Here is a 27,350-nt window from a genome sequence, read left to right on the forward strand (position 1 = left end):
CGTGAAGGCTCAGTGTGATTGGATGAGAGAGAGAGAGAGAGAGAGAGAGAGAGAGAGAGAGAGAGAAAGAGAGAGAGAGAGAGAGAAGCCCTACAGCAGCACCTAGATCTTCTGCACAGCTTCTCTCAAACCTGGGCCCTAACAGTGAACCTTAGTAAAACCAAAATAATGATATTTGAAAAAAGACCCAGCCTCAACAAATACACATTCCACCTAGACACTGTTACTCTATACTATAAAAGTACTTTAAAAAGTAAAATGTGCGATATTATAAAAATAACAAAAATTGCAGCATCTCTTATAAACAGATGTGTTAAAGATACACTCTAAATACACAATATTTACATTATGGAGGATTAGTGCAATTATGGTGTGAAGAGTGAGTTCAGGGGGATGAGTCTATGGGGAGTTTGAGGTCCTTCTCTCATCACAACAGGTGATGAATCTTGCTGCTGCGTTCGTACATTGTTGTATTTCTCCCAACAGGTATGGCAGTTTGTGAGCATCTGGAGTGTCTTTGAAGTCCTTGCATGCCTTTGTAATCCGTGGGAAGTGTGTATTCCTGATGTCTTCGTATGACTGGCAGGAAGTCAGGAAGTGCAGTTCTGTCTCTAGTTGGTTGTGTGTGCAGTGGGAGACTTCTCTTGTCTGTCTTCTCTTGGGAGCCAGGTCTGTCTGTGGCGTCCCTTCTCGATGGCCAGGCTGTTTTCGCTGAGTCTGTATCTGGTCAAGGATTTCCTCAATTTTGGGTCGGTCAAGGTGGTCAGGTATTCTGCCACGGTGTAGTCTCTGTTCAGGGACAAATAGCAGGCCAATTTACTGTGCCAAATACTTTTCCTTTTGTTTTCTTATAATTTGGTTTTGCCTGATGTGTTGTTTGTTGTTTGTTGGACAGATTCCCAGGACAAGCTGGCTAAGGGGACACTTTTCTGGTTGTAACTCTGTGGGTAAGAGCCTTGTTGTGGAGTGTGTTGCTGTCGCTTTCCTTAAAGTGGTTATAGAATTTTAGGGCTCTCTTCTGAATTTTAATAACGATTGGATATCATCCTAATTCTGCCCTGCATGCATTATTTGTTGTCTTTCTTTGGACTTTTAGTATTGATTTACAGAATTCTGCATGAAGAGTTTCAATTTGATGTTTGTCCCATTTTATAAAATCTTGGTTGGTGAGTGGGCCCCAGACTTCACAGCCGTAGAGCGCAATGGGCTCTATCACTGCGTCAAATATTTTTAGCCAGATCTTAATTGGGTTGTCTAGTTTGATATTTCTTTTTATCGCATAAAATGCCCTTCTTCCCTTTTCTCTCAGGTCATTAACAGCTTTGTTGAAATTTCCTGTGGCGTTCATGTTTATGCCGAGGTAGGTATAGTTTTTTGTTTACATTTGATATGTATAGATATTTTGTATTTAATGGTTACTTATAATATATCTTATAATCACAGTAGTGATTATAATGATAACACGTTATAAGACATCATATATCACAATTATTCATGTTATTTTTATTAAGTGTTAGTAATTATTATCAATTATATTATTAATATCGTATTGTAAAGTTTACTTTTTGTAGTATACCGGTATGTAATATCGGACGCGAAACGACGACCCCATCTACCGCGGCTCCTGATTGGTCGAAAGACCAAACAGTCATGTGACTTGAAAGACAGGTCACGTGATATGGGTCTGGTCACATGACCTGGTTCCTGCTCGCCTTAGGTCTCGTCATCACTTCCGGATTCATTTCCACAACATGAGGAGTGCGCGGCTGTTCTCCGTCACGGCGTGGCTCGTGCCGCTAGCAGCGGGTCTCCTCCTGGTCTCCATAGCGACCGGGCTGGAGGTGATCCCCCACCCTGTCGGCTCCATCCCCGCTCCGGGCACCAACTCCTCCAACTCCTCCGCCGCGCCGCCGCCCCACCGCAGGCCGCCACCGCCGCGCGGGCTGAACGTGGACAATATGGTGGTGCAGCGCGCGCTGTACGTCCTGATCGGCTTCACCATGCTGGGGGTCTTCTACCTGCTTGTGCGCGCGGTGCGGTGCGTATCCCCCGAATCCCCGCTGGGTCCACGTCAATGGGAATCGAACCCTGAACCCTGCCGGATATGTGGCGCGCGCTCCGTTTCTTAACGTGTGTGTGTGTGTGTGTGTGTGTGTGTGTGTGTGTGTGTGTGTGTGTGTGTGTGTGTAGGACAAAGCGTCCGCTCCAGAAGAAGTACGGTCTGCTGCAGAACGCTGAGGACGGCGTGGAGCTCGATGCCCTGGAGAGCGACGAGGACGACACGCTGTACGAGGCCCGCAGCCTCCGGAGGTCCGTTACCCTGGGGCCCCCCCCACCGTTACCCTGGTTACCCCCCCCCCTCCCCCTCATTACCCTGGTTACCCCTCCTGTTACCCCAACCGTTACCCTGGTTACCCCCCCCAATATTACCCTGGTTACCCCTCCTGTTACCCCAACCGTTACCCTGGTTACCCCCCCCCCCCTCATTACCCTGGTTACCCCTCCTGTTACCCCAACAGTTACCCTGGTTACCCCCCCCCCCCTCACTACCCTGGTTACCCCTCCTGTTACCCCAACAGTTACCCTGGTTACCCCCCCCCCAAACATTACCCTGGTTACCCCTCCTGTTGCCCTTGGAATTGATTTATTGTGTGTGTGATCTCAGGTGAGGAGCAGGAGGAGGAGGAGGAGGAGGAGGAGGAGGAGGAGCACCGATGTGTAAAGCCAAAGCCGCCGGCCTTCTGCTGGAGAAGCCTTTATTTTTTTAGCCCCGCTGTAATTAGGACGATCTTCTGGAGTTTCCATGACAACAGAAGAGATGAGGAGCCATGAACAGAAGGGGCTTCAGACGGAACATTCCTTAACTTCAGACGTCAAAGTGGAACGCTTCTTCAGGTCTCCATCTTAATGTTTTACTGACTACGCAAGTAGTTAGGTGACCAGTAAAACTAGTTAACTACAAACATGGCAGTACGCACTTCTATCCACAGACGGCGTGTCTGAGTTAGTTCAGCCTGTCTGAGTTAGTTCAGCCTGTCTGAGTTAGTTCAGCCTGACTGAGTTAGTTAAGCCTGTCTGAGTTAGTTCAGCCTGTCTGAGTTAGTTAAGCGTGTCTGAGTTAGTTCAGGGTGTCTGAGTTAGTTCAGCGTGTCTGAGTTAGTTCAGCCTGTCTGAGTTAGTTCAGCCTGTCTGAGTTAGTTAAGCGTGTCTGAGTTAGTTCAGCCTGTCTGAGTTAGTTCAGCGTGTCTGAGTTAGTTCAGGGTGTCTGAGTTAGTTCAGCCTGTCTGAGTTAGTTCAGGGTGTCTGAGTTAGTTCAGCGTGTCTGAGTTAGTTCAGCGTGTCTGAGTTAGTTCAGCGTGTCTGAGTTAGTTCAGGGTGTCTGAGTTAGTTCAGGGTGTCTGAGTTAGTTCAGCGTGTCTGAGTTAGTTCAGGGTGTCTGAGTTAGTTCAGGGTGTCTGAGTTAGTTCAGGGTGTCTGAGTTAGTTCAGCGTGTCTGAGTTAGTTCAGGGTGTCTGAGTTGGATTACTGTGTCTGTTGACGCTGTCGGTCTGAAGCCACTTGATGTCGGTCTTTAAACGTTGAATGAGCCTTGTCTGTAGTTCTGTTGCCGGCCACCAGAGGACGTAGTGGGGTTGCGATCTTATCGGGACTATTATGGGATGTTGGACTCTGGTATAGCTTGGTGTTCATCTCAACACTTCTTCTCTCCAGTTGCAGAGATGAGACTTAATTTATTTATTTAATCCTGAATGGTGAATGGGAATATGAGAATGTCTGAGATGCACCACGCCACCTATCGCTATCCTATCGCTAAATATCGACAATAATCAGCTTTTTACAAAGATGTATTTTTTTATTAAACTCTTTGTATTCATTTTATAGCGAAAATATCGAATCACAATCTAAGACGTGTAGAATATAAACAGACTTCTGCAGTGTCTGAGGATCAGAGTGTTGCTATGCAGAAAATCCACAACACTTTATTTAACTTCAGTGGATTTCTATCTTGATTTGGTTTCTGTTTTTCTTCTGGTTTGTATGATTTGTCCTGCTGTACTTCATAAGCCATTCCTGTATTGGACACAATCTTTAAATGTGTGTAACGGTGTGAACATGGTTTCTATTTCTCCAACCACATGTTTGTACATCAAGTTTACGTGTACTAAAGTACTTTTGTTTTCACTTAAGCAGAGTTGACAACCCCGTCCTGATCTCTGAATGATTTGATCAGGATCTCAGCACGAGGACGCTTACCTTGGAGTTGGTTCTGTTGCAAATGGCCTTTTTAAAATGCATTAAATTTGCAGTACTTTATCCATATAGTTCTTTATTGTGTGTCCGTGTGTCTGTCCATGAAGGGGAACTGCCAGCCAGCTGCCAACACCTGGAATGTTCTTTATATAAACTATTAAATCCCTTGATTGCGGCGACACCCTTTATTATATTATATTTACATTCCCAACTCCATCATGCTACATAATGAGGTTAATGCTAACCGCTACACCTACCATAGCACTTAGCACCATACTGAAAGCTCCATGGTGTATTTCATATGATTCTCATGGTTAAGATCTGAAGAATATATAATTACTTTTAAATCGACTAAATGTTAAACCCAGGCAAGTTTCAATATTTAAAAGAGGTTATAACAATGGATTCCATTCTGCTGTTCAGAGCAAATGTTGGCCCTCTTGTAGCCTCTGAAGAGGCTTAGAGCTGGTTTACCCTGAGTAGAGACGAGCAGGGGTGTGTTGGACGCGGGGCTCGTAAGGTGATAACCAGGAGTAGAGGAGGCGGACTCCGGGAGGTTTTTTATTTCCTGTTTTCAGGCCCAGAAGTGGTCCCATATTTTAATCAAAATAGACGTTTCCATCGGATACAAAACGAATATTTATTCTAATGAACTACAATAGTAAAAAACAATTATTATTATGTACACTTCACCAGTACCCCCCACATCAGTCCAGTGAGCCGGCGGCTGGGCAGCGGGCCCTGTGATTGGCTGCGAGCTCAGGGTCCATGTGGTCCGGGTGGGACCGCTTTAAAGGCACTCTGCATCCCCCCCCCGGCCCAGTCGGTCCCGGGCAGGAAGCTCCACAAGGCCTTTTTGGTTTCAGCTGTCGTGAATCAAACGTATAAATAGACCAATCAGAGAGAGGCACTGCTACAAGGATGGACAGCCAACCGGGGGCAGGGCCCGCCCTCCGGCTTCAGGAATGATTTAAACTTTCAGCTACAGGTTGATTTAAATAATGATTGACACACGAGAATAAAGAAAGGAATGCAGAAGAAACGAGTCGACAAGGGCACACCAAACACTACAACACCGCCCGCCACGCTGGGACCCCCAGAGGACGACGAGACCCCCAGAGGACGACAAGGCCCCCAGGACGACGAGACCCCCAGGACGACGAGACCCCCAGAGGACGACGAGACCCCCAGAGGACGACGAGACCCCCAGGACGACGAGACCCCCAGAGGACGACGAGGCCCCCAGAGGACGACGAGGCCCCCAGAGGACGACGAGACCCCCAGAGGACGACGAGGCCCCAGAGGACGACGAGGCCCCCAGAGGACGACGAGACCCCCAGGACGACGAGACCCCCAGGACGACGAGACCCCCAGAGGACGACGAGGCCCCCAGAGGACGACGAGGCCCCCAGAGGACGACGAGACCCCCAGGACGACGAGACCCCCAGAGGACGACAAGACCCCCAGTAGGAGCCCCAGTCTGGACCTAGACCCTCAGTCTCCGGAGGGGGGGAGGGGGGGTGTCTTTAGAAGGCTGGTCCAGGGGTGGGGGGGGTGGGGGGGGGGTTTGAATGGGAGAACCTTCAGTAAAAGGGGGAGGGGGGTCCTCAGAGGGCTGGTCCAAGGGGGGGGTGTCTTTAGAAGGCTGGTCCAGGGGTGGGGGGGTCCTCAGATGGAGGACTTGGAGAAGGAGACCCGGAGGTGGTGGTTCTCCCCCAGGTCGTGGTTGTGGAACTCGATCAGCGCCTCGATGGCCTCGTCCACCGAGCCCATCTGGACCAGCGCCATCTTGTGGTCCTTCCTGAGGACCAGAGGGAACACCATGGAGACAGAGCTTCCTTCCCCCCCCTACAAACTAGATCTAATCATCGACTGAACACCGTCTTACTGTCTGTTGATATAAGGTGGACAGAACTCACTGGAAGAACTTGAAGGCCTTTACCAAGGCCCCCGAACTGGAGAACAGCATCTTCAGGTCCTCCTCCACCACCGAGGGGCTGAGGGAGGGAGAGAGAGAGAGAGAGAGAGGGAGGGAGAGCGGGAGGGAGAGAGAGAGGGAGATAGGGAGGGAGGGAGAGAGGGAGGGAGAGAGAGGGAGGGAGGGAGAGAGAGAGGGAGAGAGACCTCCTCAATCAACAGGACCGCCAGCTTTCCTGGGAAAACCACTATTTAAGGGGGCGGGGCTATAGGACAGGTGTTTTAAGAGCCATGGGGGCGGGGTTACAGGACAGGTGTGTTAACAGCCATGGGGGCGGGGCTACAGGACAGGTGTGTTAACAGCCATGGGGGCGGGGCTACAGGACAGGTGTGTTAACAGCCATGGGGGCGGGGCTACAGGACAGGTGTTTTAAGAGCCATGGGGGCGGGGTTACAGGACAGGTGTGTTAACAGCCATGGGGGCGGGGCTACAGGACAGGTGCGTTAAGAGCCATGGGGGCGGGGCTACAGGACAGGTGCGTTAAGAGCCATGGGGGCGGGGCTACAGGACAGGTGTGTTAACAGCCATGGGGGCGGAGCTACAGGACAGGTGTCCAGGTGCTTACGGGATGTTGGACAGGTGCAGGGTGGAGGAGGGGGGAAAGATGTTGGAGTAGTTCTTGGAGCCGGGCTTCTTGAAGCGGTGCAGCGGGGAGCTTCCGTAGTCCTTGGTCAGACCCTGGTCCTCGTGACCTTCGCGTGGCAGCTGCACGCTGCTGTGCTTGGAGAGCGTGATGCGCACCGCCTTCCCGTACAGACGCTGGCCGTTCAGGTGGCTCATGGCTGACCTCAACACAGGACATCACGTTAGGACATCACGGTATGACATCACATTACAACACATCACGTTACAACACATGATGTCACGTTATAACACGTGACATCAGGTTATGACATCATGTTATGACATCACGTTTTGACTTCACGTTATAACACATGACATCACGTTATAACACATGACCTCACGTTATAACACATAACATCACGTTATAACACATGACCTCACGTTATAACACATAACATCACGTTATAACACATGACCTCACGTTATAACACATGACCTCACGTTATAACACATGACATCACGTGTAACACATGACCTCACGTGTAACACATGACCTCACGTGTAACACATGACCTCACGTTATAACACATAACATCACGTTATAACACATGACCTCACGTTATAACACATGACCTCACGTTATAACACATGACATCACGTTATAACACATGACATCACGTTATAACACATGACATCACGTTATAACACATGACCTCACGTTATAACACATAACATCACGTTATAACACATGACCTCACGTTATAACACATGACCTCACGTTATAACACATGACCTCACGTTATAACACATGACCTCACGTTATAACACATGACCTCACATGTAACACATGACATCACATGTAACACATGACATCACATGTAACACATGACCTCACGTTATAACACATGACATCACGTTATAACACATGACATCACGTGTAACACATGACATCACGTGTAACACATGACCTCACGTTATAACAAATGACATCACGTGTAACACATGACCTCACGTTATAACACATAACATCACGTTATAACACATGACCTCACGTTATAACACATGACCTCACGTTATAACACATGACCTCACGTGTAACACATGACATCACATGTAACACATGACCTCACGTTATAACAAATGACATCACGTTATAACACATGACATCACGTTATAACACATGACCTCACGTGTAACACATGGCCTCACGTTATAACACATGACCTCACGTTATAACACATGACCTCACGTTATAACACATGACATCACGTTATAACACATGACACCACGTGTAACACATGACCTCACGTTATAACACATGACCTCACGTTATAACACATGACATCACGTGTAACACATGACCTCACGTTATAACACATGACCTCACGTTATAACACATGACATCACGTGTAACACATGACCTCACGTTATAACACATGACCTCACGTTATAACACATGACATCACGTGTAACACATGACATCACGTGTAACACATGACCTCACGTTATAACACATGACATCACCTTATAACACATGACATCACGTGTAACACATGACATCACGTTATAACACATGACATCACGTGTAACACATGACCTCACGTTATAACACATGACATCACGTGTAACACATGACCTCACGTTATAACACATGACATCACGTGTAACACATGACATCACGTGTAACACATGACATCACGTGTAACACATAACGGGACCTGTCCCCTGCTGTGCCTCGCCCCGTGGGAGGTTAGTCCCCTTCAGCTCAGCGGTCACGATGGCTATGGTAGTATAGCACTAGTACTAGTAGTATAGTACTAATAGTAGTATTATAGTATTAGTAGATCTAGTAGTAGAATAGTAGTAGTAGTGAAGTAATAGTAGTATAGTAGTAGTAGGATAGTAGTATTAAAGTAGTAGTTCTAGTAGTAGTAGTAGTATAATAGTAGTAGTAGTAGTATAATAGTAGTAGTAGTATAGTAGTAGTAGTATAATAGTAGTAGTAGTATAATAGTTGTAGTAGTATAGTAGTAGTAGTATAATATTAGTAGTAGTATAATAGTATTAGTAGTAGGATAGTAGTGTTGAGAATTTATTTGTTAGAAGACTATTTAAAAGAATAGTTAATCATAAATAAGTTAACATTAATAAGTTAACATTAATACTGATAGTTAATATTCAACATTCATGTGGTTAAAGAGACTATGTGTAATTATGATGAGAATTGTATTGAAATGGACTTCATTACCCAGAATGCATTGGGCTAGGTTCACGGAGCTACGTGATTCACGTGAAAGCTCGTTCCTGTCAATCAGCCTTTTTCCCTTCTTTTCAATGATTTTGCTGAGCAAGCACACGCTGTAATTACCCTTTTTTATTTCACTTAAACGTCTGAATTTCAAGCAACATCTCGCTTCGTTATTCTTAGTTGTTAAGAAGATAAATGTACAACAAGTAGTAGTAGTAACATGGCAGTAACGTACCGAGCTGGGCCTGGGTCCCATCGGCCATCTGCACCAGAGCGTTCTCCTTCTTGTTGAACAGGATCTTCACCCTCATCACGTCCCCGTACACCCCTACACACACACACACACACACACATCCTCACTGTGCCGCCTTGGCTGATGACCAGCAGAACCAGACCCCGCCCCTCTGGTCCTCCTGACTCCGCCCCTCTGGTCCTCCTGACTCCGCCCCTCTGGTCCTCCTGATCCCGCCCCTATGCTCCTCCTGACTCCTCCTTCCCTTTTTTTAATGCTCTAAGGCTTCTGAAACAAGGTCTCCGGGCCGCATCTGACCTTTGACCCCTGGCCTCTAGGACCCAGGAGGTCGCCTGTCCTCTGACCTCTTGAGCCATCTTGTCCTTTAGCGGTTTGGGATGAGCCCTAAGTGGTCCAGTACCCTGGGGTTAGGTCTGCTCTGAGAGGTATGGGGTGGTATGGTGAGATCACCATGAGCTCTATTACACTGAGGTGAGGACAGAGGACAGAGGGAACAAGGAGAGGACGCTGAGGGGACAGACCAGGCAGGATAGACAAACCAAACATCCAATCAGAACACAGGAGCCAGCCTCGGCCAATCAGAACACAGGAGCCAGCCTCACCCAACATCCAATCAGAAAACAGGAGCCCGCCTCGGCCAATCAAAACAAAGGAACCCGCCTCGGCCAATCAGAACACAGGAGCCCGCCTCGGCCAATCAGAACAGGACTAGCGGCTGAATGATTGACAGGTGATGCGGAAACGTACCGAAGAGAATAAAGAGGCAGTGTGGCGTGACTCTCTGCAGGGGGCGGCAGAGAGCAGCAGCACATCCACAGCCCGGGGTTTCCACGGCAACGGAAAAAAACAAGGGGAGGGGGAGGGGGGGAGACGATTAATCACTGAGAGAGGAGGACGAGTTGGTGTGGCTCGGTGCAGACAGACAGGTAGATCGACAGACAGACAGGTAGACTGGAAGTCAGGTAGACCAACAGACAGGTAGTCAGACAGACAGACGGTTAGTCGGACAGAAAGACAGAGAGGTAGAGAGACCGACAGACAGGTAGAGAGACAGACAGTTAGAGAGACAGACAGTTACCTGAGGAGTTAGACAGACAGGTAGAGAGACAGACATGTACTTGAGGGTTAAGACAGACAGGTGGAGAGACAGACAGGTACCTGAGGGTTAAGACAGACAGGTGGAGAGACAGACAGGTAGAGAGACAGACAGGTACCTGAGGGTTAAGACAGACAGGTGGAGAGACAGACAGGTACCTGAGAGTTAAGACAGACAGGTAGAGAGACTGAAAGGTACCTGAGGGGTAAGACAGACAGGTGGAGAGACAGACAAGTACCTCGGGGTTGAGGTTGCTGATGAGCAGGACGGCGTGGCCCGCTGGGAGGGTTGAGAAGGCCAGACGCCCGGTCGCCGTCGGCAACCCCAGCGACGCTAGACCTCCATGGAGACCTGGAACCGTCAGACCTGAGGCAGGTGAGACAGGACAGGTGAGACAGGACAGGTGAGACAGGACAGGGGAGGACCAGCCTGTAGGTCCTCTAGAGCAGGGGACCCCCAAAATAACGGCGCCAGAGACTGGCGACCCCCACTATCCCCGGACGTAACTGAAAAAATAAAATAAAATGTGCGCACAGGCCATACGCACTAGGCTTATCCAAACACGGCCTTAACAACAACACAAAACAACAGAGCAGCCTGATATGGTTTTACATATTTACTGTTTGATAAAAAGCTGAATACCTCAGTAAAAATAATATCCATGTAACATGAGTGCACAGTATTGCTGTCATGTGTAAACTTAACTTTGAAATATTACTTTCATTTCCATTTGAACAGAAGAATATCTCAGTCAGGGTAATATCCACAAACTGTTGTAAACATATGTACATTGTTGCTGGCAACTATGTTTCAGCGTTAATCTCATCTAATGAGATGGATGTGCGCTATGCGCGGAACACAGCAAGTCCATTCTCGGTTTAATTGTTGAGACGGCCGCACGGAGATCATCCCCCACATTTAGACGTGATCTGTATTTATTTTTAATATATGTCAGTGCAGAGAAAGTTTTTTCGCACAGGTATGTGGAGCCAAACGGCGTCAGTACGTCCATCGTGGCCTTGGACAGCTGTGGATATTCCCTCTCGACTGAAATCCAGAACTCAGCAAGCGTCTTGGAATTAAAATCTGTCATTAAAGTGCGGTCACATGACAGCTCAATCAGTGCGTCCTCCATGCCGGCTGACAGATGACTTGCGGTGGTTACAGTGAATGGTGATTTTATCCAGTCATATCGTTCCGGAGCCGTTTCCTCAGGGAAATACTTGTCAAAGTGTCCAGGAGTGCTTGAAGGTGGGTAGTTATAGACGTCTTCACAATGTGAACACTCAGATCATTTGCTTCCATGAATTCGTCCAGCTCATTAAACATGTCAATCCTGCCCATTTCAACTCGTGCAGTCCAGCGATCCACTTTTCTCTTGAATGCGCGGATTTTATCACTCATTGACATGATGCTTGTGTTTTCACCTTGCAATGACAGGTTAAGTCCGTTCAGTCTGTCAAAAATGCAAGACAGATACGCTAGCCTTGTTAACCAGTCAGGGTCAGTCAGGTGGTCAGCGATCTCGTCCCGCAGCTCAAACAGGCGGCTGAGAACGTTTCCCCGCGAAAGCCGTCTGACTTCTGTGTGGAACAGCAGGCCCTCGTGCTGCGATCCCAGTTCGTTGCAGAGTGGCAAACAGCCTGGTGTTGAGTGGACGCGATTTAATGTGGTTGACAATTTTTATTGCAGTCTCAAGAACACTTTTCAGCTCTGGGCCGAGCGTTTTACTCGCAAGAGCCTCTCTGTGGATAATACAGTGCGTGAATTTTATGTGGGGCGCCACTTGTAAGACTCTTGCTTTAAGTCCTTTCTTTTTCCCCAGCATTGCTGCAGCACCGTCTGTACACACACCGATGCATTCATCCCAAGACAGACCCTCTTCTTTCAGTTTGTTGTCAAGTTTTGTGAAATTGTCCTCGCCTGTGCATGTTCCCTCCAGTGGGGTGCAAATTAGCAGGTCCTCGTTAAGTTTTCCATCAAAACTATATCTAACGAAAACAAGCAGCTGGACAGTTTGATACATCCGTGGATTCGTCTAACTGTAAAGCATATTTCCCTTTCTTCACTCTGTCAATCAGCTGACTCTTTATGTCCTGGGCCATATGGGTGAGGCGCCGGGAAATGGTCCCGTCAGACAGCGGCACTGATTCCAGCTCACGGGCCAGTTTATGCCCATGCATTGCGCATTGGCTTTTTTGCCTGTGCAATTAAATATGCCACCTCATATGAAGCCCTTTGAGCTTTGGTTGGGATTGTTGTTTGGTTAATTACGATTTTCTTTTGGCCTTGCAACTCTTTCTCCTTTCTGCGGAAAAAATCTAGCGGTTTAGCGGCAAGAGAGGGGTGCTTAGTTTTCATGTGTCTGAGCATTTTTACGGGCTTTAGGCTCTCATGTGCAAGCACCTCTGTACACACTACACATTGGGGATGTTGTATTTCGTTGACAACGACGCATGTGAATCCATACTGTAAATATCCCTCTCGATACTTGCGACACTTGGAGGAAGGCTGATCCGACTGCTTATGGACCCCCTTATGGCGGGCACCTCTTCCCGCGCCAGAGGTGGATGGCCAAGGCGATACTCCGCTCTCCTCTGCTACCCTCTCCGCTGGTTTCTCTGCCTCCTCCGCTGACCTCTCTACCCTCTCCGCTGACCTCTCTGCCCTCTCCGCTAGCTTCTCTGCCTCCTCCGCTGACCTATCTGCCCTCTCTGCTAGCTTCTCTGCCTCCTCCGCTGGCCTCTCTGCCTCCTCCGCTGGCCTCTCTGTCTTTTCTTTGCTCGGTATTAACCAACGTTTCATTTTGAAAAATCATCAAAAAATCATCAATGAGCTAGTTCAGAGAAAATCTACTGGTCCGCTTTGTGTTGTTTACTGTGGAGCCGTAAAGTGACCAGACACCTGCAAATGATGCTATCGTTAATCTGTCGTAATCACCTCAGGAGGAAAATCTGTAGTTTTATTTTAATTTTAACTACCATGTTTCATAATTTTGGCAACTATGGCTGAATTTTTCTGTATTTTATTTTTTCCAAATTTATTTTATTATTATTTTATTTTATTTTTTTATTATACTTTATTTTATTATTTGATTTATGGAAATCATTCCGCGACCCACCCCGCGGCGTCCCGTGACGCCCCGGGGGGTCTCGACCCCCACTTTGGGAACCCCTGCTCTAGAGGGCGGGCCTCTAGGAGACGGGCCTCCAGGGGGCGGGCCTCTAGGAGGCGGGCCTCCAGGGGGCGGGCCTCTAGGAGGCGGACCTCTAGGAGGTGGGCCTCTAGGAGGTGGGCCTCCAGGGGGCGGGGCTCCAGGGGGCGGGGCTCTAGGGGCGGGGTCAGGTCACCTGTCTGCTGGATGGTGAAGGCCGGGGAGAAGGCGTGGGCGGGGCCTCCGTAGGGGGAGGCTGAGATGAGACCAGGAGCTGAAGGAGAGAGGAGGAGGAGAAGGTGTCAGGAGGAGGAGGAGGTGGTGTCAGGAGGAGTTAGGAGGAGGAGGAGAAGGTGTCAGGAGGAGGAGGAGGTGATGGTGTCAGGAGGGGGAGTTAGGAGGAGGTGATGTGTCAGCAGGAGTTAGGAAGAGTTAGCAGGAGGTGATGTGTCAGCAGGAGTTAGGAGGAGTTAGCAGGAGGTGATGTGTCAGCAGGAGTAAGGAGGAGTTAGCAGGAGGTGATGTGTCAGCAGGAGTAAGGAGGAGTTAGCAGGAGGTGATGTGTCAGCAGGAGTTAGGAGGAGTTAGCAGGAGGTGATGTGTCAGCAGGAGTTAGGAGGAGTTAGCAGGAGGTGATGTGTCAGCAGGAGTTAGGAGGAGTTAGCAGGAGGTGATGTGTCAGCAGGAGTTAGGAGGAGTTAGGAGGAGGTGATGTGTCAGCAGGAGTTAGGAGGAGTGAGCAGGAGGTGATGTGTCAGGAGGAGGAGGTCTTACTGAAGGCCATGGCATGGTGCTCCATGCCGGGCTGAGGGTCCCCAGAGGGGAGGTCCGGTCGGGTGTAGTCCCGGCTCTTGTCGTTGTTGTACTTGACGTTGAGGCTGGTGAGTTTAGAGAAGCTGATCCTCAGCGTGCAGCAGGCGTTGTAGATGTTCTGCCCGTCCAGAGACTGGAACACAAGGACTCAACCGCTACAGTCAAACCAGTCTGCACTGGGAAGCACCCATATCCTACCAGAGGTTCAGCATCTTACCACCGCACCTCACAGCACCATCCAAATAGGAGGGAGGCCCAAATCAACTCTGTTGGTGGAGCGAGCTCCCTGCCGACGTCAGGACCCCCTCCCACGAGAGACTCAGGGCCCACCTGGTCAGAGCCGCTCCCTCAGCCCTCATACAGACTTATCGTATGTTGTACGTCCTTGCAGTTAGCTTGGTTTAGCGTTTTACCCTAGCTATCTCTGTTGTATACGGGAATGGGTTAACCTAGTGATGGTTAGTGCTTGGCACTTCCTTACTTTACTAACAGTGATATTTCTCTTTATTCTGACTAATGTACTTATGCCGCTTTTCCGCAGACAGTACCAGCTCAACTCGCCACGACTTAGTGCGGCACGACTTGGTTTGGTTCCAGGCAAAAGTACATCTTTAACGTGGGCGGGTCGTAGAAAAGTACCTCTTCAACGTGGGCGGGTCGCATAGCACGCGCCACAGACAGGGCTACACAGGAACGCCTCCACCTCTGTCACAGTCCACAGCGTGTTCTTGGGTGCTGATCCTGCGGTGTTCTATAATCAATCACTATTGTTGACTGAACGAACGCTGATGCTAGTATTTAAAGATACCGGTGTCGTGCCGAAAATGGAATCCAAGTCTGAAATCGCAGCCCCTCTCCGCGTGAACGCGCTCTCTCTTATTTCGTCTGTGCTTTCTAGGGTCACATCATGCATACATGTATGACTTGTAAACTATTACGTATTTTAGTGCCCTCGTAGTTCAGTATTGTGAATGTGACATCTTACGTTTCGCCTGGGTATACCCATGCTGCCTTTTGCGTGATTTCATTTTGCGTTGCTAGGCAGCCTGGATTCCATGGATTTGATTTTCACCTGAGATAGGGAACCAATCACAGAACGGGGAGGGACGTCTATTTGACACACCCATCGTCTTCTTCCTCACCGAATTTCTTTCGCTTTACCTACGTCATCTGGTATAATTGATACGATTGGCTATGAGCTACGGACAGACTCATATGATATGACATTCGTAGTACCCAATAAACGGCTCCGGGCAATCGTAAACCACGCCTCAAATACGAGAAAATGACGTTTGATTCCCAATCTCAACGTAGAATGGGATGAGGTTAGGGATAGCCAGGCTATCTTAGGGCTATATCCTCCTCCTCAGAGGGGGGGGAGGGGGGGCAGGAGGGGGGGGCAAGAGGGGGAGGGCAGGGGGGGGTCAGGAGGGCAGGAGGGGGGGAGGGGGGTCAGGAGGGCAGGAGGGGGGGCAGGGGGGGGCAGGGGGCCTCACCAGCTTGGCGTGCTGGGCCGTCGTGCCGTCGGGGTACTGGAGCAGAGCCTGGAGCTGGTTGTTCTTGGTGAAGGTGATGATCCGGAGTAGAGTCCCGAACTTACTGAAGATCTGGAGAGAGAGACGGGTGAGGGAGAGGGGCCCCTCCAGGACCTGACCCCTCTAGGGGGTGACCCCTCCAGGACCTGAGCCCCTCTAGGAGGTGACCCCTCTAGGAGGTGACCCCTCCAGGACCTGACCCCTCTAGGGGGTGACCCCTCCAGGACCTGAGCCCCTCTAGGGGGTGACCCCTCTAGGAGGTGACCCCTCTAGGGGGTGACCCCTCTAGGAGGTGACCCCTCTAGGAGGTGACCCCTCCAGGACCTGAGCCCCTCTAGGGGGTGACCCCTCTAGGAGGTGACCCCTCTAGGGGGTGACCCCTCTAGGAGGTGACCCCTCCAGGACCTGAGCCCCTCTAGGAGGTGACCCCTCTAGGAGGTGACCCCTCTAGGGGGTGACCCCTCCAGGACCTGAGCCCCTCTAGGAGGTGACCCCTCTAGGAGGTGACCCCTCTAGGGGGTGACCCCTCTAGGAGGTGACCCCTCTAGGAGGTGAGCCCCTCTAGGAGGTGACCCCTCTAGGAGGTGAGCCCCTCTAGGAGGTGACCCCTCTAGGGGGTGACCCCTCTAGGAGGTGACCCCTCCAGGACCTGAGCCCCTCTAGGAGGTGACCCCTCTAGGAGGTGAGCCCCTCTAGGAGGTGACCCCTCCAGGACCTGAGCCCCTCTAGGGGGTGACCCCTCTAGGAGGTGAACTAGGAGGTGACCCCTCTAAGAGGTGAGCCCTCTAGGAGGTGAGCCCCTCTAGGAGGTGACCCCTCTAGGAGGTGACCCCTCCAGGACCTGAGCCCCTCTAGGGGGTGACCCCTCTAGGAGGTGAACTAGGAGGTGACCCCTCTAAGAGGTGAGCCCTCTAGGAGGTGAGCCCCTCTAGGAGGTGACCCCTCTAGGAGGTGACCCCTCTAGGAGGTGACCCCTCTAGGAGGTGAACTAGGAGGAGACCCCTCTAAGAGGTGAGCCCTCTAGGAGATGAACTAGGAGGTTAGCCCCTCTAGGGGGTGACCCCTCTAGGCGGTGAACTAGGAGGTGACCCCTCTAAGAGGTGAGCCCTCTAGGAGGTGAGCCCCTATAGGAGGTGAGCCCCTCTAGTAGGTGACCCCTCTAGGAGATGACCCCTCTAGGAGGTGAACTAGGAGGTGACTCCTCTAGGAGGTGAGCCCTCTAGGAGGAGGTAAGGAGGTGACCCCACTAGGTGACCCCTCTAGGAGGAGGTAAGGAGGTGACTCCACTAGGAGGTGACCCCTCTAGGAGGAGGTAAGGAGGTGACCCCTCTAGGAGGAGGTAAGGAGGTGACCCCTCTAGGAGGAGGAAAGGAGGTGACCCTCTAGGAGGAGGTAAGGAGGTGACCCCTCTAGGAGGAGGTAAGGAGGTGACCCTCTAGGAGGTAAGGAGGTGACCCCTCTAGGAGGAGATGACCCCAGGTGTTACCTGGTGCAGGACGTCCAGGGTGACGGGGTAGAAGGGGTTCTCCACCACCACCCTCAGCACCGGGCTGGGCCCCATCCCCGGGACCTCCAGGCCAGCCATGGGGTGGACCCCCCCCTGGGAGGCCAGGACGGCCTGCAGCGCCGCCTGGGCTCTCTGGGGGGGAGGGGTTAGTGAGAGGAGAGCTGGGACCGACAGACAGACAGACAGACAGACAGACACACAGACACACAGACACACAGACAGACAGACAGACAGGTACCACTTGGTTGGGACAGACAGATAGACAGAAAGACAGGTACCACTTGGTTGAGGGGGACAGACAAACAGACAGACAGACAGACAGACAGGTACCACTTGGTTGGGGAAGACAGACAGACAGACAGACAGACAGGCACCACTTGGTTGGGGGACAGACAGACAGACAGGTACCACTTGGTTGGGGGAGACAGACAGACAGACAGGTACCACTTGGTTGGGGGAGACAGACACAGACACACAGGTACCACTTGGTTGGGGGAGACAAACAGACAGACAGGTACCACTTGGTTGGGGGAGACAGACAGACAGACAGGTACCACTTGGTTGGGGGAGACAGACAGACAGACAGACAGGTACCACTTGGTTGGGGGAGACAGACAAACAGACAGACAGGTACCACTTGGTTGGGGGAGACAGACAGACAGACAGGTACCACTTGGTTGGGACAGACAGACAGACAGGTACCACTTGGTTGGGGGAGTTGTCGGTCTTGAGCTCCTTGTGGTTGGAGAACTGGACGTAGACCGGGTGGTGTCTGAGGACGGGCGTGACGGAGGAGTAGTAGGTGACCATTGTCTGGGCAGCCTCCTCCGAGCTCATCTCGATGAAGGCCTGCACACCGGAGTGTTAGTTACAATTAGTTAAATAGTAGCGCAGCGTTAACTAGTAGCTCATCGTTTACTGGTAGCTCATTGTTAACTGGTAGCTCAGCGTTAACTAGTAGCTCATTGTTAACTGGTAGCTCAGTGTTAACTAGTAGCTCATTGTTTGCTAGTAGCTCATTGTAACTAGTAGCTCAGTGTTAACTAGTAGCTCAGTGTTAACTAGTAGCTCAGTGTTACTAGTAGCTCAGTGTAACTAGTAGCTCAGTGTTACTAGTAGCTCATGTTTATTAGTAGCTCATTGTTAACTAGTAGCTCCTTGTTAACGAGTAGTTAGAGTAGAAGTTAGAGTAGTAACTATTAGTTAGAGTCATAGTTAGTAGTGTACTAATTATTAGTAAAAGTAGTAGTTAGTGGTGTACGAGTTAGAGTAAAAGTTAGTAGTGTACTAGTTATTAGTAAGAGTAGTATTAGTTGTAGTAGTAGATAATTAGAGTAGTAGTTAGTAGTGACCTAGTTAATAGTAAGAGTAGTAGTTAGCGGTTTACTAGTTATTAGTAAGTGTAGTAGTTAGTGGTGCACTAGTTATTAGTAAGTGTAGTAGTTAGTAGTGTACTAGTTATTAGTAAGTGTAGTAGTTAGTAGTGTACTAGTTATTAATAATAGTAGTTTGTGGTGCACTAGTTATTAGTAAGTGTAGTAGTTAGTAGTGTACTAGTTATTAATAAGAGTAGTAGTTTGTGGTGCACTAGTTATTAGTAAGTGTAGTAGTTAGTAGTGTACTTATTATTAGTAAGAGGCGTAGTTAGTAGTGTACTAGTTATTAGTAAGTGTAGTAGTTAGTGGTTTACTAGTTATTAGTAAGTGTAGTAGTTAGTGGTGCACTAGTTATTAGTAAGTGTAGTAGTTAGTAGTGTACTAGTTATTAGTAACTGTAGTAGTTAGTGGTGTACTAGTTATTAGTAACTGTAGTAGTTAGTAGTGTACTAGTTATTAATAAGAGTAGTAGTTCGTGGTGCATTAGTAAGTGTAGTGGTTAGTAGTAGTTAGTGATGGTAGTGCCCCCACCTGGTTCTTGGCCTTCAGCATCAGCAGGTTGGTGATGCTCCCGAACGGCAGCCCCAGGGAGATGACCTCTGGCTCCGTCACGTCTCCCGGCAGCTTCCTGACGTGCAGCACGCGGCTTAGAGAGCCGGCCCCCGGCGCCACGCCGCCACGCAGGTCCACTTTGAACTTCTTACTGTCGCTGCCATTGGCTACCAGACGGGACAGGGGTTGTGGTTAACACAAGCAGGGTGGAGGAGGAGGAGAAGGAGGAGAGGGTGGAGGAGGTGCAGGAGGAGGTGCCTGTGTCTCACCTGGGGAGCTCATGATAGGAGGAGCTGGAGGAACGCAGGAGAAAAGCTCTTCAGATCCTCTCTGGAAAACATGAGGAGAGATGTGTTACCACGGCAACATGGAGAGGAGTTCATCTACGGTTACCATGGCAACATGGAGAGGAGTTAATCTACGGTTACCACGGCAACATGGACAGGAGTTAATCTACGGTTACCACGGCAACATGGAGAGGAGTTCATCAGGGCTGTAGAGCCTGGTCTGGACCAGCTAGCTTCAACATTTTAGACATTAGCCAAATACAGCTACGGCGGCTAGGAACAGGCTAAAGGCTAGCATGGAGGGGGCTAGCAGGGAGGGGGCTAGCAGGGAGGGGGGCTAGCAGGGAGGGGGGCTAGCAGGGAGGGGGGCTAGCAGGGAGGGGGGTTAGCAGGGAGGGGGGCTAGCAGGGAGGGGGGCTAGCAGGGAGGGGGGTTAGGGGCTTGGGGGAGGGGCTAGGGGTTGCGTCAGACTAGCAGACGTCCAGCAGGAGCTACAAAGGGCTGATTGTTCGTCTCAGGTGAACAGCACACCTGGGCTCACCTTACCGATCAGGAGATCAATTATGGACGAGCAGCTCCGGTAACCCAAGTAGCACAGCCATCGCCTAGCAACAGGCATACCCAGCCCCACGCTAGATGAATTTGACGTTGACCTTTAACCCGCTGCGGCTAACTGGTGGTTTTCATGCAACAGAGTTCACTTTAGCTACAGGGCTCCCCTTAGCTACAGGGCTCCCCTTAGCTACAGGGCTCCCCTTAGCTACAGTGCTCCCCTTAGCTACAGGGCTCCCCTTAGCTACAGGGCTCCCCTTAGCTACAGGGCTCCCCTTAGCTACAGGGCTCCCCTTAGCGTGCTACAGGGCTCCCCTTAGCTACAGGGCTCCCCTTAGCGTGCTACAGGGCTCCCCTTAGCGTGTTACAGGGCTCCCCTTAGCGTGCTAAGTGTTCTCCTACAGTAGTGATCCAACCGGCTCCACACTGTCACCAGACACCCTCAGCCGGGGGTAAACACCGACCAGGAACACACTCATTCGCGTCGCCATGGCACCCGCCTCCCTCCCCCATCAGAGCCAATTCAGCGCTAACACACGGAAACCTGAGCTACGGACTACAACTCCCGTGTATAGAGTTATATATATATATATATATATATATATATATATATATATATGTATATATAGAGATAGTTATATATATATATATTGTTCAATCCGATCCGCACACTGACACCAGTCACACACACACAGTGTTATTCCACAGTTCTATCGCTGTAATGTTCGACTTCAACCTGCTGAACATACTCTGGAACTCTGTTTCCCAGAATGCCCGGCGTGCGGGGAGGGGCCACACTAGTGGAGTGTTCCAGATGCCTCGGACACCAGCCTTCCGAGTTGTACTTGTGACGCAATTTCCTGTCTCGTAGCATTTATAGCGTTCCCGTTCGTCTTTGTGATTACGTCATGTCATTTGCTAATCATTGTTTATTGTTAGCTACATTAGCCTCTTTAACAAACCAGCTCGAAAACAAACAACATAACTTTACATTGTATTGCACGCACAGCAAAACTGTGCAATGCGTAAATTGGTGAATAGGATAAAGTAGCAATGTAATAAATTGTGTTAGAGCCTTTAAAATCGAAATTAAAATGAGCAACGTGGTACAAATACAAAGAAAATAAATATCTTCATGGGCGCAGCCATTTTGGCTGTCGAGTCAACTCACTGAACTCGGTCTACTCTCAGGATTCCGAGGGGGCCCGACCAAAAGGGAGCGTGCCTCCGTGAAATGCCACAAGAAAGCACTTGCAACTCGGAAGGCTGGTGCCCGAGGCATCTGGAACACACCATAGGACCACAGCAGTGAAGGCCCTGAAGCCTGGAATGCTTTGACGAGCATTCCTCAAAGCCAGCCCATAATTAGCCGTTCCTTAGCAACAGTTACAAGCAGGGGAGATGTGCAGGGAGAGCATTGTGTAGCACTGTGCATTAGCATTAGCATTAGCATGTGACAAACTAGATTCAAAACTGTCCGTTCAATCAACCAGACCAGAGTCACTGCTAACCAGAACATAACTACTAACTAACCCACCTCAGACTAACAAGAACATAACTAGAACTATAAACTAACCCACCTTAGACTAACAAGAACATAACCAGAACTACTAACTAACCCACCTGAGACTAACCAGAACTACTCACTAACCAACCTTAAGACAAACAAGAACATATCCAGAACTACTCACTAACCCACCTGAGACTAACCAGAACATAACGTGAACCACTTACTAACCCTCCTCAGTCTAACATAATAGGAAGCACACAAAATATATTGTATTAGTAGTGTAGTATAGTATAGTAGAAGTCTACCGTTGTACAAAATGTAATATGGTGTATAGTATAGATATAGTATAGTTATAGTATAGTATAGTAATATTATAGTATAGTTACAGTATAGTATAGTTATATTATAGCTACAGTATAGTAATAGTTATAGTATAGTTACAGTATAGTATAGTTATAATATAGCTACAGTATAGTAATAGTTATAGTATAGTTACAGTATAGTAATAGTTATAGACTAGTTATAATATAGGTACAGTAAAGTAATAGTTATAGACTAGTTATAATATATATTAATAGTTATAGACTAGTTATAATATAGGTACAGTATAGTAATAGTATAGTATAGTAAAGTGTGAGCCTACCTTGGTACCAGCTGTGATATCGAGGGGAAGGCCGCTGCAGACAGAGAACGGAGTTAGGAGGTGAGCAGTGTAGACCTTCTAACCCTAACCTTTTAACCCTAACCTTCTAACCCGAACCTTCTAACCCGAACCTTCTAACCCTAACCTTCTAACCCTAACCCTAACACACTCACAGTGAACACCTTCTAACCGTAACCCTAACCCAACCCTCACCCACTCACAGTGAAGACCTTCTAACCCTAACCCAACCCTAACACACTCACAGTGAGGACCTTCTAACCCTAACCCTAACCCAACCCTAACCCACTCACAGTGAGGACCTTCTAACCCTAACCCAACCCTAACCCACTCACAGTGAAGACCACAGGCTGGAGAGGAACCTTGTCATTGAACAGGTGGAAGGAGTCACAACCTTCATGTGAGTCAATCCTCATCCTGAAGCCGAGCGACCACGTTCTACCAGACAGAAGTAGACCGGTCAATAACCAACCCACTAACCACCCAACAGACCCACCGGTCACTAACCAACAGACCCACCCTTCACTAAATAACCAGCTGACCAACCCGTCACTAACCAACAGACCCACCCGTCACTAACCAACAGACCCACCCTCACTAACCAACAGACCCACCCTCACTAACCAGCTGACCAACCCGTCACTAACCAACAGACCCACCCGTCACTAACCAACAGACCCACCCTCACTAACCAGCTGACCCACCCGTCACTAACCAACAGACCCACCCATCACTAACCAACAGACCCAACCTCAATAACCAGCTGACCTACCCGCCACTAACCAACCGACCCACCCTCACTAACCAGCTGACCAACCCGTCACTAACTAACCAGCAGACCCACCCTCACTAACCAACAGACCCACCCATCACTAACCAACAGACCCACCCGTCACTAACCAACCAACAGACCCACCCTCACTAACCAGCTGACCCACCCTCACTAACCAACAGACCAACCCGTCACTAACCAACAGACCCACCCGTCACTAACCAACAGACCCACCCGTCACTAACCAGCTGACCCACCCGTCACTAACCAACAGACCCACCCATCACTAACCAACAGACCCAACCTCAATAACCAACAGACCCACCCGTCACTAACCAACAGACCCACCCTCACTAACCAGCTGACCCACCCGTCACTAACCAACAGACCCACCCATCACTAACCAACAGACCCAACCTCAATAACCAGCTGACCTACCCGCCACTAACCAACCGACCCACCCTCACTAACCAGCTGACCAACCCGTCACTAACTAACCAGCAGACCCACCCTCACTAACCAACCGACCCACCCTCACTAACCAGCTGACCAACCCGTCACTAACTAACCAGCAGACCCACCCTCACTAACCAACAGACCCACCCATCACTAACCAACAGACCCACCCGTCACTAACCAACCAACAGACCCACCCTCACTAACCAGCTGACCCACCCTCACTAACCAACAGACCCACCCTCACTAACCAGCTGACCAACCCGTCACTAACCAACAGACCCACCCTCACTAACCAGCTGACCCACCCTCACTAACCAACAGACCCACCCTCACTAACCAGTTGACCCACCCTCACTAACTAGCTGACCCACCCTCACTAACCAGCTGACCCACCCTCACTAACCAACAGACCCACCCGTCATTAACCAACAGACCAACCCCTCACAAACCAACAGACCCACCCGTCACTAACCAGCTGACCAACCCGTCACTAACCAACAGACCCACCCGTCACTAACCAACAGACCCACCCTCACTAACCAGCTGACCCACCCTCACTAACCAGCTGACCAACCCGTCACTAACCAACAGACCCACCCTCACCAACCAACAGACCCACCCTCACTAACCAGCTGACCAACCCGTCACTAACCAACAGACCCACCCGTCACTAACCAGCTGACCAACCCGTCACTAACCAACAGACCCACCCGTCACTTACCAGCTGACCAACCCGTCACTAACCAACAGACCCACCTGTCACTAACCAACAGACCCACCCTCACTAACCAGCTGACCCACCCTCACTAACCAGCTGACCAACCCGTCACTAACCAACAGACCCACCCTCACCAACCAACAGACCCACCCTCACTAACCAGCTGACCAACCCGTCACTAACCAACCAGCTGACGCAATCAACCAGTAACAACTTTGAATCTCCCCCACAAGTTACCTGCAGCATGGGTCACTAACCAACCAACTAACCAACCCTAAGCCACCCATGGGAGCCCCCCCCGAGGCACCTCGTGGGGGGGCCCAGAGCTCAGGTGAAGAGAGGAGCTGGGATCAAACCAGTGACACGCACACACACACACCCAACACACACACACACACACCCAACACACACACACACACACCCAACACACACACACACCCAACACACACACACACAACACACACACACACACCCAACACACACACACACACACACACACCCAACAGACACACACACACACACACACACACAAACACACACACACACACACACCCAACACACACACACACACACACCCAACACACACACACGCAGGGCGTCCTAATAACCTCGAATTGAGGGAGCTGGGATTAAACCAGTAAACCTGCACTGGAATCCAGTCAGCAGGGGTGTGGTTAAGACATGCACTACCCCCAACACTTCAATCACACACACACACACACACTCTCACACACACACACACACACACACACACACACACACACACACACACACACACACACACACACACACACACACACACACATCCACCCGGACCTAAAGGACATGCACCCGGCTGGGTCCAGCACTAGTCGACAGGGTTAGATGATCAGAGGAGACTCACATCCAGAGAGGAGTCCTGCAGCAGGAAGAGGAAGAGAAGAGACCGGATCCACTCCTACCAGTCCTATTACCACTCCTATTACCACTGTTATTACCACTGTTATTAGCGCTCTAATCACTATTATAACTATCCCGTTGGTCCAGATGAACGCCCCTGCAGATACATTAGAGACACATTAAAGATACAGATGTTATAGCTCTGTGTCGCTGAACTCACCCGTCCATTGCACAACACGGAACTGGGGAGCAACAGGTCCGACCAGATACTCTTATCCAGGCCCGGCCGTCCTCTCGCGAGAGCTGCGTCCAGATGCTCTGATCCAGGGCCCGCCGTGCTTTCGCGAGAGCTCTGTTATCAAATCCGAGCCGTCCTCTCGCGAGAACTCAATTTATCAAGTCCGAGCCATCCTCTCGCGACAGCTCAGCGCCGCTAAGCCAAACCAGTGTCTCTTATCATGAGCGCACAAAATGGATGCGAGCTGGCGGATACTTCCCATTGGAGGAGAAGAGGACACGTGGGTTCAGGTGGGCGGTCCAGCGGTCCTATATATACATATGTAGTGATTATATTATATATATTCTATATTTTATACCCTACAGTAGGCTATGGCGGAATGATTTGATACACACACACACACACACACACACACACACACACACACACACACACACACACACACACACACACACACACACACACACACACGCAAACACACACAGATACACACACACACACACACACACACACACACACACACACACACACACACACACGGAACAGACAGCTGTTGTTGACGGGTGGATATCGTGTAGCAACGAGATAAATAGTGAATGAAGCATCTGAGGAGAGGGAGTCAGGTGGCCCGTGGGACTGCTGTCCACAGAGACACCTTCAGGTGGACTCCCCCCTAGAGACCCCACCCAGAGACACCTTCAGTTGGGACACCACCCTAACCTCTCCATCCAGCAGCTCTCCACCCAAATGATGATGGAGAAACCAAGTCAAGGTGGCGCAAAGTGTCCAAACACAAGCTTCTCCTTGCAGCAGAGTACACCCCACTGTAGAGGATTCTCTACTTTATATATATAATAATTAATAGAAGATTCATACTCTATCAACTCAAGTGTCAGACCTCGGTCAAAATCCTTATTCATTTCCTGTTTAAGTTGTAATGTATACAGTGGATGGACAGGAGTGATAGAAACAGAAGCAGAGGCTTATGCAGTGCAAGTTTCTACCAGAAGAGTTTCGCCACAAGCAGAAGAATGACCAGGAGATAAGACAAAGGCATGATCTGGTGACGCCACGACTGGCGTTAATGTGTGAGGGGCAACAGCGACCCCCTGTGGTTCAATGTTACCTGCTTCTGGTACCTACTGCTGGTATCAACGGACAGATCTACTGCTGGTACCTACTGCTGGTATCAACGGACAGATCTACTGCTGGTACCTACCGCTGGTACATACTGCTGGTACCTACTGACAGACCTACTGCTGGTACCTACTGGTACCTACTGCTGGTACCTACTGCTGGTACCTACTGCTGGTACCTACTGGTACCTACTGCTGGTACCTACTGACAGATCTACTGCTGGTACCTACTGCTGGTACCTACTGCTGGTACCTACTGGTACCTACTGCTGGTACCAACTGACAGATCTACTGCTGGTACCTTCTGCTGGTACCTACTGGTACCTACTGCTGGTACCTACTGACAGATCTACTGCTGGTACCTACTGCTGGTACCTACTGGTACCTACTGCTGGTACCTACTGACAGACCTACTGCTGTACCTACTGCTGGTACCTACTGCTGGTACCTACTGGTACCTACTGACAGACCTACTGCTGGTACCTACTGGTACCTACTGCTGGTACCTACTGGTACCTACTGACGGATCTACTGCTGGTACCTACTGCTGGTACCTACTGCTGGTACCTACTGCTGATAGCTACTGAAAAATAATATAAATGAAAAATAAATCTAAATATGAAATATGAATACTCGTGCACTCCTTTCTGAATTACTCCAGTGAACCGCAACAAATATGTGACATGTCTCCTAGACTCAACTAATTACTAGGTAACTTATTAAGACATTAGTGGTGATTATTGTGATTACAATTATCACCAAGTCACTTTCCTTGTATGTGCAGTATTGAAATTTACAAATATATATTGTA

General features: G+C 49.6%; 2 protein-coding genes across 4 annotated transcripts; one reads left to right on the forward strand and one right to left on the reverse strand.

Moving 5' to 3' along the window:
• The first annotated feature begins 1,713 nt into the window (after positions 1-1,713).
• Positions 1,714-4,318, forward strand: fam174c (family with sequence similarity 174 member C). Of its 2 annotated transcripts, none has more exons than XM_079740472.1 (3): positions 1,714-2,038; positions 2,191-2,312; positions 2,680-4,318. In XM_079740472.1, coding segments are annotated over exons 1-3 (411 nt in total). In that variant the 5' UTR covers positions 1,714-1,751; the 3' UTR covers positions 2,682-4,318. The 2 variants fall into 2 exon arrangements, with proteins under 2 accessions (XP_079596598.1, XP_079596597.1); XM_079740471.1 differs by having other exon boundaries at positions 2,191-2,310; positions 2,666-4,318.
• Positions 4,319-4,872: 554 nt separating this feature from the next.
• Positions 4,873-25,451, reverse strand: ptbp1b (polypyrimidine tract binding protein 1b). Of its 2 annotated transcripts, none has more exons than XM_079740456.1 (15): positions 25,386-25,451; positions 22,320-22,353; positions 19,597-19,657; positions 19,307-19,494; positions 18,102-18,248; positions 17,379-17,531; positions 15,854-15,964; positions 14,319-14,490; positions 13,741-13,818; positions 10,629-10,756; positions 10,042-10,075; positions 9,277-9,369; positions 6,795-7,011; positions 6,171-6,248; positions 4,873-6,052 (listed from the first exon to the last, which is right to left on the reverse strand). In XM_079740456.1, exons 1-15 carry the CDS (start codon positions 25,391-25,393, stop codon positions 5,920-5,922), a joined length of 1,635 nt encoding a protein of 544 aa, XP_079596582.1. In that variant the 5' UTR covers positions 25,394-25,451; the 3' UTR covers positions 4,873-5,919. The 2 variants fall into 2 exon arrangements, with proteins under 2 accessions (XP_079596582.1, XP_079596583.1); XM_079740457.1 differs by having other exon boundaries at positions 25,170-25,417.
• Between the last annotated feature and the right edge of the window lie 1,899 nt (positions 25,452-27,350).

Source organism: Pollachius pollachius (genome assembly GCF_949987615.1).
Source record: "Pollachius pollachius genome assembly, chromosome: 7".
In the NCBI taxonomy this organism is placed as follows: Eukaryota; Metazoa; Chordata; class Actinopteri; order Gadiformes; family Gadidae; genus Pollachius; species Pollachius pollachius.